Source organism: Crocodylus porosus, unplaced genomic scaffold (genome assembly GCF_001723895.1).
Source record: "Crocodylus porosus isolate Cpor-Errol unplaced genomic scaffold, CroPor_comp1, whole genome shotgun sequence".
In the NCBI taxonomy this organism is placed as follows: Eukaryota; Metazoa; Chordata; order Crocodylia; family Crocodylidae; genus Crocodylus; species Crocodylus porosus.
Genome location: NW_017728912.1, coordinates 7250396 through 7266860, shown reverse-complemented (window position 1 = coordinate 7266860; position 16465 = coordinate 7250396). Strand labels below are relative to the sequence as shown.

Sequence of the window (16465 nt, the reverse complement as noted above, 5' to 3'; positions counted from 1 at the left end):
TAAAACTTGAAGAGTTTTGCAGTCCACTGGGTAGAAAAAAAGAATGTAAAACTGTACATGTTCCATTAAATCTTTGCACAGATATTGCTAGTTGGAGCTGTCTTGTTTCTCTTGGGAGAGACAGGTGTCTTATTATGATATTTATTAAGAGCCTCTAAATGGATTGTGGATTTGAAAAAACTGACAGCACCCAGCCCCAGTTGACAGTCAGACCTCTCAAGCAGCAACCTTTTCTGGCCCTTCAAGACTCTCACTGTCAATATATACTGAGGAATTATGACCACCTGTCATACATTTAATACTTTTTACGACATACAGACTATGGGTAATATTGTAGTATTTGTTTTAAATGTGTTCATGTTGTAATAATGGTGCATGGCTCAGTTTCTCTGATTAGTTTGTGCATAAGGAAAGAAAGGTTAATAGACTCCCTGCTAGGTCCCAGAGCTGCTTATGTATAGGAGACGAGACGGATCTCCTTCAGCAAAGGGCCTAAAATAGCCATGTTGACCCTTCAGGTGGACTTGGTACTCAACCTTTGGAAGAGATGCCAAGTGTCAAGGGAAGCAGACTAAGATAAATGTCACAATGGACACCGATTATCCAGAGGAGGTTGTCCATCTGGGCATTGAAGGTTAAAAATAGCCTACCTGGGGTGAAAAGATGGAGCAGAGGTAGAAAGAGCACAGCCCTGGGGCTGGGCTTTCCTAGCCCTGGGGCTGCACTCCAAACCCATGCAGACATTTACAAGATTGGGTTAACCCATTCCTGATCTAAGTTAGGTCACTTGTGTAGCTGAACTAATTTAGACCATGCCTGCCATTTTTGGCAGTTTTGTACTGGATCAATTAGAGGTCAGTAATATAGCTACATTAACGTATTTATTTTGTAAATAGCAATCATATTGATTTGGAAGGACTTCTTTGACATAACTGTGAGGTGACTTTTCAAGGGTTCTTGGCTGAAGTCTTCTCGGGAGTCTTGTCTGCTTTCTTAAAGAAAGTGTCCAAGGAAGGTTGGACAGATGTTCTCCAGGGAGATGAGCGACACAGCACAGCCACAGTTTGCTGGCATGGCATGGCATCTGATCAAGCATTGTAAATCAAAACTGGCAATGTAAAGTTGAAACAGGGTATCAATTTATAAATGTTGCATGTGCAAAACATTGCAACTCACAACGTTGTCGAGGACTGCCTGTACAGTGTAAAAGCACCTCTTAAAAGTTTCCTACAGAGACACACTATCTCTGGTAGCACTAGTAACTTGTCTTGCCTCAACTTACTCACAAAAATCAGCAAAGAACATGAACAGCTTACCTGTCCACCCTGACATGAACATGAACAGCTTACCTGTCCTCCTATGCCTTGCAAAGATGATGCCCTATATAACATGCAACAACAACATTAGGAATAGTCTCCTTACGGGGATATCATGAATAGGATCTCAATCTGCCCTTCGGTCCTGCAGAGCACATTCCTTAGTCATCTAACAAAGCAGTTCTCATCTTAAGATCTGTACGCTGAAGGACTGAGGGAAGATTTCAGCACATAACCTTCCTGGAATGCAGCCTGCTATATTTCAAAGTCCTGCAGTTACAGTTTATGTCTGCAACGTGATCCAGTCCCATCACTCAGTGCCAGCAGCTCTTCCTCCTTGTACAGCCACAAAAATTCCACCTGGACCCCAAAGTCATCCTCAGGCCCTCTACTCTAATTCTACAAATATAAAAAAGGCCTCATCCTTCACTTAAACTACTCAAGATAAATCAGTTTGGCAGTATGGCATTCATATGCCTGGTAGCAAAACAGCAGCAAGAAGGGAAAGTGGCATAATAAGGAGCAGCAATGATGCGTAACAAAGGGACTTGTTGGGAATTTGATCTTAAATTGCCATTTTACTCTGAGAGGAGTGTTAATATTCCACAGTATGTGGTGACAGCACTATAATACACTGAAAACATTTCCCACAATGTAGTCTACCAGATAGTGAAAGGGGGTATATCTGAAATGCCTCTCCACAGCTTCCTGATACAAGTTGATGTTAACAACACACTGCATGTGCCAAATGTGAAGACTCTCTGCCCAAAATACTTGGCTGGCTGCTGGAAGAACTTCTGGCAGTAAATCTTTCTAGTGTGGCTCAGAACATGGTGGGGATCACAGCATTAATAGTGCAGAGCATGCTGAGCAACAGGCTAAGGGAAGAAGAGGATACTATTACTGCATTACATATGTCTGAAATTGCAAGGCAAGTTTAGATGAGCAGAACCGAATATTCAAGTTGGACTGTATCCAGAACAACAAGATTCATGCTTCTTACAAACAAACAAAAGTATTTCACAACCACAAATATCAGGACTTTATTTTTTGCATTTCAAGGCAAAAAAAATGCCCCAAACTTCAAAGCTCCCCTTATTTTGTGATCTCTGCCACAATCCTAAAACAAGGTAAGTATTGTAACAGACACATCACCAATTCACCCTATTGCCACTACATGACAAATACAGGAATACAGTTTGTTCTTCATTTTCCCAGCACTCTAAACTCTTTTCCCTGTCCAAACTATCTCATCAGAGTGTTTTGTCTAACCTGCCCTTACAAACCTTCCAAATATGGAGATTCCACAATCAATGAGAAACCTGTACCAATCCTTAACTACCCTCATAATAAGAAAATCCTTCCTAATATCTAACCTCAGTTTTCCTTTCTGCAATTTAAGACCACTGTGTTTGTCCTGTCCTGTAAAACAACAAAGAATAGCCTTCATTACAGGTGTCTGAATTCTCCAAACTAAATAATCCTAGTTCGGTCAAGCCTATCTTTGTAGGTCATGTTTCCCTGTAATCATTTTTGTTGCTCTCCACTGAACTTTTTCTAATTTGTCCATATTTTTGTTGAACTGAGGGATGCAAAACTGGACACAGTAGTATCTTTATATGGGAAAAGTCAGCTAGAAAGAAGTGTTTACTAACACTTTATGTAGAAGATGCCATAATTCACAAACTTAGTATTTACATTACTGTATGAACAGATCACATATTTAAAGCAAAATCTTACTTTATTTTTAAAATATAAAAAAGCCCCAATTTGTTCAAAACTAAGGCAGTTTCTTAATATAAGCCACGAGCTCAAAAGTATTCTGAAATAATGCAGGGATACATTATTTCTGTATAACACTCAAGAATATATTAAAAGTTATATCAAAATACAAATTTTAGTTCCTTTTCTTTTTTGGTAAATTAAGATGTATTTTATGACACCAAACAGAAGCTTCTTTAATAAGACTGAGGGAGTGATCATGTGTGAGTAAATATGTAATAGTTTATAATTTCACATTTCAGTACAGTGAGCTCTTAAAACTTCAAAGAAATTATTGGATCAATAATAAAAAAATATCATCATCATCATCATCATTACTATAAAGCAGCCTAGGCCAAATAAATTCTAGATATTACTTACGTAACTTAAAAAAACCACCAACATAAATATGGTCCCTGGATGAACTTATGAAGAAGTAGCTTCTCATCTGTTCTTTGCACAAAACGAAATATTTATTTATACACGCACCTGTCATCTAAGTTTAGTTTATATAAAAGGAGTTTTGGAGACAGATGGCCTAAACAAATTAGGTAACATAGGAATTGGCCTTATTTCAATTTTTTTCTCACAATAATAGCACCAATTCAAGAGTTAATCAGAAATAAAATTTAATCATAATGTTTTAATTTGCAAAGGTCACAGCTATAATGAGCACACAGAAATCACTATATTTTTTTAATGCTTTACATAATATTCCATGTTAATAACTTTTTTTAGTCTCATTAGAGAGTATTAATACTGTACAGCATAAGTCTGAATACTCCAGATGCCTAGCAGCTCTGCAGGGGAAACAGAATATTCTCCAGCTCATTGGAGGTGGTCCATAAATTGAACCATAAATACAGACCATCATGTAAAGCTCAGATTAAGGTAGCACTGAAAGTTTGAAGCAAATGATTAATTCAACATAAAAGTAAATAAAATATTGACAATATAAAGCAAAATAATCAACCCTTCCATTATCACAACAGTCTATGTACCTGTATTTTACAAGTTAGTCATACACACATGCATGCACACTTTCTATATATAAGAAGTCAATGTGTGTTTTATCATGTTAAATGATATAATATTGTATTATATAATATGGTGTACCAGGCACATCCACATGAGATATTTACTGCACAGTTGACTAATTAACTGTGCGGTAAACATCTCAGCATTTACACATGTGCCCCTATTAGGGAGAAGAAAACTAATAAACTCCCATGGGTGCTTCAGTCCAGAGCTAACCAGCAGGGGGTCCCCAAGCTGAAGTACCTTCATGCCCCAGCCAGCTGCTCTGCAGCACATGGGCTAGGGACAGAAGTTACACATAAACTGGTTTAAGTGATCAGAAACTGGTTTAAACCTACAACACAACGTATGTTCAGTACACATAAACCAGCTTCAAAATGGCTGAAACTGGTTTAAGATAAACCTTGTTGAATGTAGTATATCAGACTTACCTGATTTGGGTCAAACTTTGTTTATGAAACTTCTGCCCCAGACCCCTTCCTGGTTCAAGTTAAATCACAGCCCCCCAGCATGCTTTCCAGCCCTGGGCTGGGCTGCGCTGGGCTGTCTGCTTCAGAGAGCAGAGCTGGCCCTGCCCCTCTGGTCCCCAGCCAGAGCAGTGAGGGCTGGCTGAGGAGTGGGAAGGAAGTCAAGTCAGGCTGGGGATGCAGCCCAGTCTGCAAGGGAGGACTACCCCCTACCAGGCAAATCCCAGTTAGGGTCTGGGACCAGGGAAGGGAGTTAAACACCCCTTCTCCAACTCAAACTTATTGCTGCCTGCAACTGTGGACTACAAATCCCAGAGGCACCTGGAAGTAGGAAGAGGAAGTGATGAGCAACCCTGCAGAGTCCTGCTGTTGTAATTCAGAACTACAAATCCCAGAGACCTTGGGGGCAGCAGGAAGAGGAAGTGATCACACAGCCAGAGAACTGTGCTAAAACACAAAAGTACCCCCTGGCTTCTGGCCTGAGCCACTGCAGGCATGTGGCTGCATTTCCTGAATCAAAGGTAGATGTCTGCCCACTTCTGTTTCAATTTAATCTGTGCATTTTAGACTAATCTGCAAGACTGAATTGATTCAGCCTTGGGCTTTCTGACTGGGCTAGGCTCCATGGTCTGGTGGGGGGAGGTCAGATAGCCCAGGCCTGCTCTCACTAGGCTCCACATGCTGCAGGAGGGGCTGGCTAACGCACCCTTATATCCTAGCCAGCTGCTCCGCAGCATGTGGAGCCTAGTCAGAGCAGCCCTGGGCTGGAAGGCTGACACCCTCCTCCCAGGGTCACCTGCCAGCCCCGGCTGCTCCAACTGGGCTCTGTGCTCTGCACACAAATAAACTCCAGAGCATTATTTCTGGACATTAATCACAAATGTAGATGCGCCCACTGAGGGGTAATTTTTGGAGCTAAATAAAGTCATAAAAAATATGACCTATATTTCATGTCATTTTGAGTGATATGATTGTTATTCCACTGGCTAAACAGTGTTGCCCCTTTTCCAGTTAACACAGGTGTTCACTACATTTATTTCATATCCTGCACTTATTAGAAAATACAACATAACCTTTAATACTTTTCAGATGCCTTTGATGTAACTTTCTGATCTTGCGATACAATATGCCTGTAAGTCAATGGAAATGACACTCATTGATGTAAACAACTTCGCATCAGAGCATTTGTCTATTGTAATGATTCTCAGTCTGGGTGCTCTTACCCCTTGTGGTGCCACAAGATCCTTTTAAATGAATCCTGTATGAACACTGACAGGATTCACAAAATAAACCCAGAGATTTCAAACAGGAATTCACAGTGTCAAAGACATTCTGACAGGTTGTGGTTTTTCTGAGTTCTTTGCAACACAAAAATCACTCTATTTTTTTCCATAGTCAAAAAAACCCTGAAACCTAAGAGCTGGCATTTTCCAAGGGGTGCCTTAAATTTAATGAGGCTGGCTTGAGCCTCAACTTGTCTATTGCATCAACACAAGTAACAGTTAAGTAATTAACACAGTTCACCTTTAAACTACTATTTATTGGTACTATCTAGACAGACAGACACATCTCCATACCAGAAGTTTTGCCTGCAAAACTATTATTCATCGGACAAAAAAAGCATTAGCCCCCTTGTTTAATTTTTCTTGAGGAACAATGCAAGAACAAACATTTCTGATATAACTAAGGTGACAAAGTATCTTGTTCTGAGAGCAGAGCCTCCACTGCATTCAAGGCAGTGCTAGGAAAAAGCAGGGTAACTCACTGGTCTAAAAGTGACATCCAGAATGTGGATCCTGTCTACAGACTATGACTGGCATGTATGTTGCGATGCCCCTCTCTATTGTAGGTTCCACAACACAACCACTCCAACTCTCAGCCTGCTCAGACTTCTCCAACCCAGGACAGCTAGCTTGTAGTAAACGAGGATGCATCAGGTGGCATCTCAGCTCCAACACTATCATCCTGAAACATTGGTAACCTAAGCCTTGCACCACCATACAATAAATCTTAGTAACCATACAATAAATCTTAGTAAGTCATAAGAGGCAAAAGAAAAATGTTGTTGTCCTTCCTTTATGACAGTTCTGCCCTACCTCGTGCCTCAAAGCAAGCTGTATCCCAGAGTCTGGAAGACTTCATAGGTTTCTTCGGTTACCCGACAAAGTTACTAGGATTACTATGGGAGAACCAGATCGAAGATCTACCCATTTATTCTGCTAGATAATTGTGAAGAATATTTCAAGAAAGCAACATGCATGAAAGCAATGATGTGACTTGAAATACAAGACCAGACTTGCAAGAATGGTCATCAGCCATTGTTGGAGCCTGTTTTTCAAGACGTTTAGCTCCTACTTGGCTCCTAGAGTACTGAGTCTTAAAAGAGCTCAGTATCAAAGGGCTGCTAGAGAGAAGAACAGGAGCTGCTAAGGCAGGGGTGGGCAAAATGCAGCCTGTGTGCCAGATGTGGCCCGCCAGGCCATTCTATTCAGCCTGTGGGGCCCCTTGAAAATTCAGAAGATTAATATTTATCTACCCCTGGCTGCCTGACATGCAGTCCTCAATGGCTTGCCAAAAGTCAGTAAGCGGCCCTCTGTCCAAAATAATTGCCCGCCCCTGTTCTAAGGGCTGAGCACTTCAAAAGTTCTAGCCGTGTCCACTAGACCTCCAAGTAGAAAGGAGATTTTGGAGCTTTAACCACTATTTTAAAGGCATTTAAATTAAAGATGCTTGTCTATTGAACTCTTGAAGTGTCAATAAGTGTTTTTGTGTCATTTCTGAAAGTCGCACTTGATTATACCAGAATCAGTATATAAAGGGATCATATTCCAACTTCTACTCAACTCAAATCAGTATGTTACAAAATACAATCATATTAATACAGTCTTTTCAAAATATTTATTGCTTTCCTCATTGTTAAGTAGCAGATGCTTTTGATAAAATTAATTAAATCATTACTGGGAAAATAGTTTAATTTTTCCAAAACTATTTACACATAGGCTTTCACTGGCTATGTAGGCTCTTAACTGCTTGAGACAAAGTTCTCCTGGGTCTGTACTACCCTACACTATGTTTTTTTGCAGTAATATCTATGGAACAGGGGACAGTTACTGAGGATAAAGAAGTAGTCTCAGAGATTGGTATCAAGGTGGACAGAGGTCACACCTGTTGACTGATTTTAAGGGCAGAGACTTATTTTCATGAACCATGTAGGCTGGAACATCATTCTTCCTTCATGAATGACATGAGTTTGGCTCAGGACAAAGAGATTACCTGGAAATGTAGCTCTTCCTGGAAGACCTACTATATTCCTGGCCTGAGCAGCTGAAGTGTTTAAACCTGGCCATCTCTCGGCAGGAGAGACTTAATATCCAGACCCAGTCTATCTCCCTCCTGGTATCTATTGTGAATTGAATGCACAAGTGCACCTCCCCCTTTTGCTGGCAATTATGAAAGAGATACCACCAAGGTTTCTAAAATAAATAGTGGATACTTTGTGCTGCCCTGCTGAATAAAGCCACTGGCAACAAACCTTTTTTTGTTTTGTTTTGTGTATTGTGCATGTGTTTTTAAATGGTACAAAGTGCCTTTTGTCTTTTGTTGGCCTGTCCCACGCATTTTAGAAAAAACAACCACTCTAGGCTAGGGTGTGTCATACAGGGAGATAGCCATTTCTTCACTGAAGTAATTTTACAATGCATACGAGATGTGCCAATATCTACCATGATACATGCGTTATCCTATTTTATTGCTATGTGAATCATATGATCTCAGTCATCACCATTTCTTATGTTTGTTAAATAGTTACATTTTCACCTAAGCATAGTACAAATGAAAAATAATTTACTTTTGTGACACTCCACAGAACAGACTACATAATATTGGTACTTGTTCTTCAATCGTGAGTAAAGAAAAAAAAACGACCAATATAAAACATTTATTTATTATATTATTTTTTCAACGGATATAGAAAAATTTAAGTATTCACTCTCCAAAAATCAATTTATTTTGAAAGTGCGAATTGCACAAACTCTGTGCCTCTATTACATAGAGAAGGGGTGGGAAATCTGGCCCGCCAACTGCAGGTAGGCAGCTGCAAACTCATGAAATCCAGCCCACAGGAAGCTGGTGGCTCCGGCTGCTGCATGGTGCTGGGCAGGCAGGGCTGTTTCCACCCAGCACTGATGCAAGGTGTCAACCGTGGACCCAAGTGGACACCCTGATCCCCATCCCTAACCTGCCTGCCATTTCCACAGCTGATACCAGTTCCTGCCTGGGGCTGTTTCCAGCATGCCAGGCAGGTGCTGATGTAAACTGCGGATGTGGCTGGCATGTTCCGGATTGGGGTGGGGATTGGGGCTTGCTGCAGCTGTGGATGGGGTAGGAGGGGGAAGGGAGAGAGAAAAGAGGGAGAGAGAGAAAAGCATAGCCCTCAATTTAGGGAGTTTTGGTGAGCTCTTGCAGGCAGGGGGATCAGAGAAAATTACGGTTGGAAGGGACCTCAGGAGGGAGTCCAACACCCTGCTCAAGGCAGGACCGTCCCCGACCAGATCATCCCAGCCCAAGCTTTGTCTAGCCAGGTTTTAAAAACCTCCAAGGATGGAGATTCCACCACCTCTTTAGGTACCCATTCCAGTGTTTTACTACCCTCCTAGTGAGAGATATCTAACCTAAACTTCCCTTGCTGCAACTTGAGACGGTTGCTTCTTGTTCCGTCACCTGCCACCACTGAGAACAGTCCAGCTTCAGCCTCTTCTGAACCTCCCTTCAAGTAGTTGAAGGCTACTATTAAATCCCTACTCAGTCTCCTCTTAAGCAGTTCCCTCAGTCTTTCCTTGTAAGTCATGTCCCCCAGCCATCTCACTATTTTGGATGCCCTCCAATGGACCCTGTACAATTTATCCACATCCTTTCTGTAGTAGGGGGCCCAAAACTGAACACAGTACTCCAGATGTGGCCTCACCAGTCCTGAATAGAGGGGAATAATCACTTCCCTTGACCTGCTGGCAACACTTCTACCTATGCAGCACAGTATGATGTTATCCTTCTTTGGAACAAGGGCACACTGTTGGTCGATATCAGCTTATTGTCCACTGTAGCCCCCAGGTCCTTTTCTGCAGAGCTGCTGCCCAGCCAGTCAGCCCCCAGTCTGTACTGGTGCATGGGCTGGTTCTGTCCTAAGTGCAGGACTTTGCACTAGTCCTTGTTGAACCTCATGAGATGCCTTTTGGCCCAGTCCTCCAATTTGTCTAGGTCAGGGGTTTTCAACCATTTTCCATCATTGTAACCCATGGTGGCCAGATGCGGAGCAGTGTACCCACAACCACCAACTGGGGGGGTTGGCAGCATGTGGCTAGACAAGGAGCTGCGGGGGAGGGGCGCAGCCAGCTACAGAATGGCGGCAGCCACCATATGTGAGTTTCCGCCGCCCCCCGCATCTGGCCAGGCACCCCCACAGGCCAGGGGAAGCTCACATGCGGCAGCTGCTCACACACACCTGCTAGGGCCTGCTCAAGTACCCCTGGTTGACAATCCCTGGCCTAGGTCACTCTGAATCCTAGCCCTACCCTCCCACATATCTACTACTCCCCGCAGCTTGGTGTCATCTGCAGACTTGCTAAGGGTGCATTCTATGTCATCTTCCAGGTTGTTGATGAAGACATTGAACAAAACCAGGCCCAGGACTGATCCCTGGGACACTCCACTTGACATCAGCTGCCAACTAGACATTGAGCCATCGATTACTACTCTGTAAGCCCAATGCTCCAGCCAGTTTTCTAACCACCTTACAGTCCATTCATCCAGACCATATTTCCTTATCTTGCCTGCAAGCCTGTTGTGGGAGACTGTATCAAAAGCCTTGCTAAAATCAAGGTATACCACATCCACTGGTCTCCCTGTATCCACACAGCCAGTCATCTCATCACAGAAGACAGTGCTGACCTGGCCTGCAACAGTTCACCAAAACTCCCTATGTGGCATTCACACCCAAATACCTGCCTACCCGTGACACAGAACAAGACAATGTCTTGCTGGTGCCCCAGCACAAATCTGATCTTCAGGAAGGTGCTTTGATAAGCAGAGCGGAAGATGGAAGGAGGCTAGAACCAAGTAGTCCACGGTTGACTGATGTGTGATGCCTGGAAATGGAACTGAGAAGCAGGCTGCTCAGGATTGCTCTCTTTCCATGCACCGATACTCTTCACTGATAGATAGGGCCTGGTTTAAATTGCAAAATCTCAAAATGAAACAATTTTCATGAAAAATGAGATTTGCAGCAAAATGACATAATATGGCCACTTGCTGGGGAGTTCATTGTGTTGCAACAGCAGCAGCAGTGGTGGTGCATCACTGGGTGTGGTCAGATGGGCAGTGAAAGGGAAGCGCTCAGCGCTGCCCCAAATGGCTCCCGTCTGCGGAGAAGAGTCAGGGGCAGAGGCAGAGGCAACAGGAGGCAAGGCAAAGGGACGGTGGCTCCACCACGTGCGAGCAGAACTGGGGATGAGGGCAGGGTCAGCAGTCGGCAACACTGAGAGGCGGCGGCCTCCCCCGTGTGCAAGCAATGCTGGCAGTCTCCAGCCCCCACCTGCGTACCTTGCACCCTTTATCTTCCCCTCACCCACTCAAGCAGGACACTCCTGATCCCTTCCCCCAGCCTGGCACTGGAGGGCAGGCTCAGCCTGCCAGATGGCCCTAAACCTGTCCCCTTAGCCAATCAGGGGGTATTGGATGGGGCACCGTGAAGGTGGTGGCCCCCACCGTGGTCGGGCCACAATATTCATGAGCTGGATCCCCAGTTTAAACCAGGCCCTACTGATGGGCCTACTGATGCTCCTACAGCAGAAGATGCTACAAAACAAGAGCCCCACCCCACTAAGGATTACAATTTTCAGGGTCATCTGGGTTTATAGTGAGAATGACTTCTTGATGGATGACCAATAAGTACAAAGTGCATGTGGATCTGGGGCTCTTAGGGTAGGGCCAGCTTCAGTTTAGGGTAGAAATCATATCAGGGGTTTAGGCAGTAGTTTGCTCTAATCACTATTCCAGCCCTAACCACAAAAGAAAAAAAATGTTAAGCCACTTACAGGCATTCATTTCTGAACAAGAGAATCTTTGTTCTTCCAGTAGAAACCAAAAGCACTCAGACATTCAGGATTTTTCTCCCACAGCAAAAATGGCCACTGTAGGAGAAAAATAACCTGGGAACAACCAGAGTTAAATTGCTCCTAGGTGAGTTTCTCTTGGAAGACCGAACATTTATACACTCCCCACCCACCCTGGAAAACTGGGAGGTGAAGGGAGCAGAAGCTACAACTCCTTCAAACCAGTGAGACAGTCCCTATTTTCAGGAAGAGATGGGGGGGTTGCTGGCTCCTGCTGGCTTCCCCTTCCAAGCCTGGCTGCCCAGATGATTTAAAAGCCAGTGGCTGAGAGCAGAGCTCTGAGAAAGTGTCCCCTGATCCAGCGCTCCCTTGCCTACCTGGGCTGTGGAGCAGCAAAGGGGAGCCAGGAGCAAGGAGTCAGCAGCCAGGTTGTGGAGGCTTTCCTTGAGCCTCACTCTGGGCCTCCAGCCTTTAAATCACTGGCCCACCACAGCAAAATGCCCCCACTTTGCTCTGCATTGCTCTGGGTCAGCTTGGAGCAGCACTGGGCAAGGCAGGCTCCAGGCCCCTGCTGCAGGGTGCCCAGTGCCTTGCCACAGCAGCTGAGTGTTTCCCCCCACCACATAACTTTTCAGTAGCTGCTCACTGCCACTTGATAGCTTGCTCCTCTCCCAGGCATGGAAGAGGACAGGCCTTCAATTAATGGGCACCCTTGAAGGCAAGAGTGGTCCAGGGAGTAACCCTCTAGTGCCCCCTGGTTGAAGAGCTCACCCATGCAGCTCTCTAGCCATGGGGCTGGAAGAATCTCTGTACAGTCCAGCTCCTGAGCTATTTTTCTACCAGAAGAAATTTCTTTTGGTAGAAATGAGCATACAGCCTTAGTGTGGCATGGTAAAACTGAAGAGGCACTGAGAAGAAAAGGAAAGGGATAGACAAAGATGGGGGGCTGAGAATGGATAGAAAACACACAAGAAAGGAGAAGCCAAAGATAAAAAGGCTAAAAAGTTGAATGGGTGGTAGAAGAGTATAAGAAAGTATTGGCACTAAAACTTTTAGCCATAATATCCCACCAGTGAAGTTACTGCTGAAGCACATTTAACATTTCTAGTACAGATAATGCTTAAGAGGAACAACCCTTCCCCCCTCCACATATTTAAAAAGACTCCAGAATTTCAAATCAAAATTTCTTTTATCACTATATTTTCCCTGCAAGTCAGGGCCAAAAGGAATAGGTATCAGGGTGTTTTAAGACCAAGAAAAACATTCAGAACAACTATAGCTCACAGCTCAACTAAGCTGAATGGGTGTTTTTTGGCCTATACCGTCAGAGTGAATTTGAACTGATGAGAGTTACTAATAGTACTATCCCCATAATAGTCAAGCACTGAGCCACAAAAGGACATAGCAGAGACACTTTGAAAACTCAGGAGTTCTTGCTTCACATCCTTTGCTACAGCCTTCTTCCCTTTACATTAGATTCCATATATATCTTCGTAGCCATTTTTTTTTGAGGTGACAACGTGTGTCAAGAGAATGAATAAGACATATTTCCTGTAAAGAACTACATTTCCAAAACGCAGAGGTCTGAAGTGGGCTATGTATGTTATTTTAGATTTTCCATACAGCATCCAGAGATGTCATGAAAACGACAAGAGCTACGATCAGGCCACCTCCCTTATGAATTTAATGCCTTATTTGGGGCCTACAAACTTGAAAAGTAATATGTTACAATTTATTGTACTGCAGTGCCACTAAGTGCAATTTATGTCTTTATCTGTCATCCTCTCTCAAGCAAAAATCATAGAAATAATAGAGAAAAAAAGTGAACGTACAAGGCAAACACCACAACAAAACAGGCAAATTATACCCAACCTACTCCCAGTCATCCCAGGTCAGGAAACAGGTTGCTGCAACATTCCTCCAGGATTTAATAAAGGGTCTTGGCAAATGTTATCCAAAAACCAAAGCTAAAAGAAAAGTTTTCATAGGAAAGGATGTCAGATTCTAAGGAAAGGCTCTTCATCCCTATTTGTGCCCTACTTGTGTAATTTTTTTTGTCTTCACCACCTGCATGCACTTCCTATGTACACCTGTTTCCTCCTCCTACTTCTCTCGCAGATCATCTTTCTCTTTCCTGTCTGTTTAGGGGGTCAAGCTAACAACAGGTAAAGACTAGGGCTGCATCTTTTGTTTACTTTGTGCTGCAGCTATCTGCTCTAGTCAGGCATTGTTTCCTTTGCTGCTGAGGCCAGCTGTCCTACAGTAGTTCATTCTCTAATCAAGATGTACAAGTATAGCAGGTTTCCAAACTTCCACAGATCAAGAAACATAGAAGGGCTTGTCTACGCTTATCTAGTTCTGCTGCTTGATGACAACCATGTACTTCTAGCACCTCCATACATGTTACAATGGAGCATCTATGACAACAGAGCATAAAGCGTATCCATAAATAGCTACAGAAAAGACCATGGCAGGAGGCAGGGCAGCATCTGCACAAAGAATGGCAGATGTCTTCTTTTGCTCAGGAGAGGTAGTATAACTTTTCCTGGAAAGGGGGGGGTTCTAAAGCCTGAGAGGAGTTTTGAGCGTAGACTTAGTCAAAATGTTGCTGGCAGAACAAAGCAGTGCTGAGTAGGCCCAAAATAGAGTTGTTACACAGTACTGCCATACATAATTATTTTGAAGGAAATTTCACTGGCAGCTTTCACAGTTCCTGAACAATAGACAGTAACAAATTGATGTTGGATTGGCAAGTACGGTGCACAGGCTATGAAATACTTTGAAAATGTTTTATGATTTTTGTTTTCTGATAAAAATAGAGGACGGAACTGGGAAGCTGAGCTCCATCTGATCATCCCACAAGATTCCACACTTAGCAACAGGTCCCAATGATGCAGAGAGTAGAGTAGCTAGGATTCAGGCAGACATGCCTGTCTACTCTGACAGCAAAAGTAAATCTGCCTTTCTGATTCACTTGGAGAGGTGATACCTTTCCCAAACAGTACTCCGGTGGCAGCAGTTCAAGTTTTGTAATACTGATTTTTTTAGTGAAAAAAAATGATTCCATACAAAAGGAAAACTATCGTTTAAAACAACCAAAAATAAAGTTGGTCTTTCGTTTCTTTGTTTGTTTGACAGAGAGAAAAAGATCCATTCAGGGACAGAGGTATAAGTCTCTCTACTGAAGTGAGCTTGTATTCTCCATTAATAATAAGCGAGTTTGAGCAGTATAAAAGTGAAAAAAAAAAGTTGTGAAGAACCTATTCATGTTATAAGCTTTATAAAGATTTCACACTCTACCACTCCTTGAATCATGATACCAATTTTCAGGAATCATGATACCAAATTTCACATATCCAGAAAGCTGAGACAGAACTTTTATACTTTAAAAAGGGAGTTTTATTGTATTTGAGAAATAGAACCTGTATTATACATAACAGCGCGGGAAACAAATGGGGAAATCTGCTCAGGGAAAGAGGTACAACAAGTCTCCCTTCTCCTTTAATGTCAGTATATAAAAAAAAGAGTGGAAAAAAAAGCAGTGAAGAACCTCATCACGTCACAAGCCTGGTAAAGATCTGGCACTGCGCTGCTGCCTGAAGTAGGGAGGAATCATGATACTAACTTTACAGATACTAAGGAAAAGGAAAAGAAAAAAAAAACAGAGAATTTATATACAGTAAAGAGAAAGAAAGAGAAATGGAGAAATCTATTCGGGGACAGAGATACAAGTCTCCCTTCCAAATGAATTTCTATTCCCCTTAAATGTTAAGGAAGATGGATCAGTATAAAAAAAGTGAAAAATAAAGCAGTAAAGAACCTCCTCACATCACAAGCCTGGTAAAGACCTGGCACTATGCCACTGCCTGAAGTAGGCAGGAATCATGATACTAATTTTACAGATACCAAAAAAAGTAAAAGCAAAAAAATAAAAAAAACACAGAGACAGAAATTTCTATACATTAAAGAGGAGAAAGAGAGAAGTGGAGAAATTTGTTCAGGGACAGAGGTACAAGTCTCCCTACCAAATGAACCTCTATTCTCCTTTAATATTAAGGGAGATAGATCAGCATTAAAAAAGGGGACAAAAAAAAGTGAAGAACCCCATCATGTCACAAGCCCAGTAGACCTGGCACTACCCCGCTGTCTGAAGTAAGCAGGAATCGTGATGTCAATTTTACAGATGCCAAAAAAAAAACAAAACCAAAAAACAAGAAAGGCAGAGAATCTGCATACACTAGCGAGGGAGACAGTCTTACTGTACTCGAAACTGAGACCTTGTATGCATTGAAGACAGTCTTATCGCAGCCGAACCAGAGAACGTCCGTACACGAGGCGAAGGGCAGGGGGAGAGGGGAGCGTTACTGCAGCGGAGACAGGGCACTTGTACCCATCGCAGGGGGAGCGGCAGAGCCTCAGGGTCCTTGAACCCAAGCCCTCAGGGCCGGACGACCGGGCCGAGGCGCCGCTTCCCGAGGGGGTCGCCCTCTGCCCCCCTCCATCCCCGCACACGAGCGCTGACGCCGGCGCGGGGAGGGGGGAGGCCGCGCCGTCGGGCCGAGTGGGGGGACTCACTGTGTGGGTCGCTCTTCTCGCGGACGCCGTCCACCCTGCCGTCGGGGTTGATGCGCAGGAAGAAGCCGCCGTTCTTGCAGTACAGCCGCTTGGGCTCCTTGAAGTGGCCCGGCGGGAAGGTGCCGCCGCCGCCGTCGTCGGGCAGCGCGGGCAGGGTGGTGATGCTGCCCGCCGCCATGCGCCCCCCAGCGCCGCCCCGGCG

At 43.7% G+C, this 16465-nt stretch overlaps 1 protein-coding gene across 1 annotated transcript in view; it reads right to left on the bottom strand.

Moving 5' to 3' along the window:
* Window positions 1-16458, bottom strand: part of FGF2 (fibroblast growth factor 2) — a 73304-nt gene extending 56846 nt beyond the window's left edge. The window contains exon 1 of the mRNA XM_019534015.1: window positions 16264-16458. Within this exon, the coding sequence (XP_019389560.1) occupies window positions 16264-16441 (178 nt within the window). The 5' untranslated portion in view covers window positions 16442-16458. The remainder of the gene's footprint in view (window positions 1-16263) is intronic.
* Between the last annotated feature and the right edge of the window lie 7 nt (window positions 16459-16465).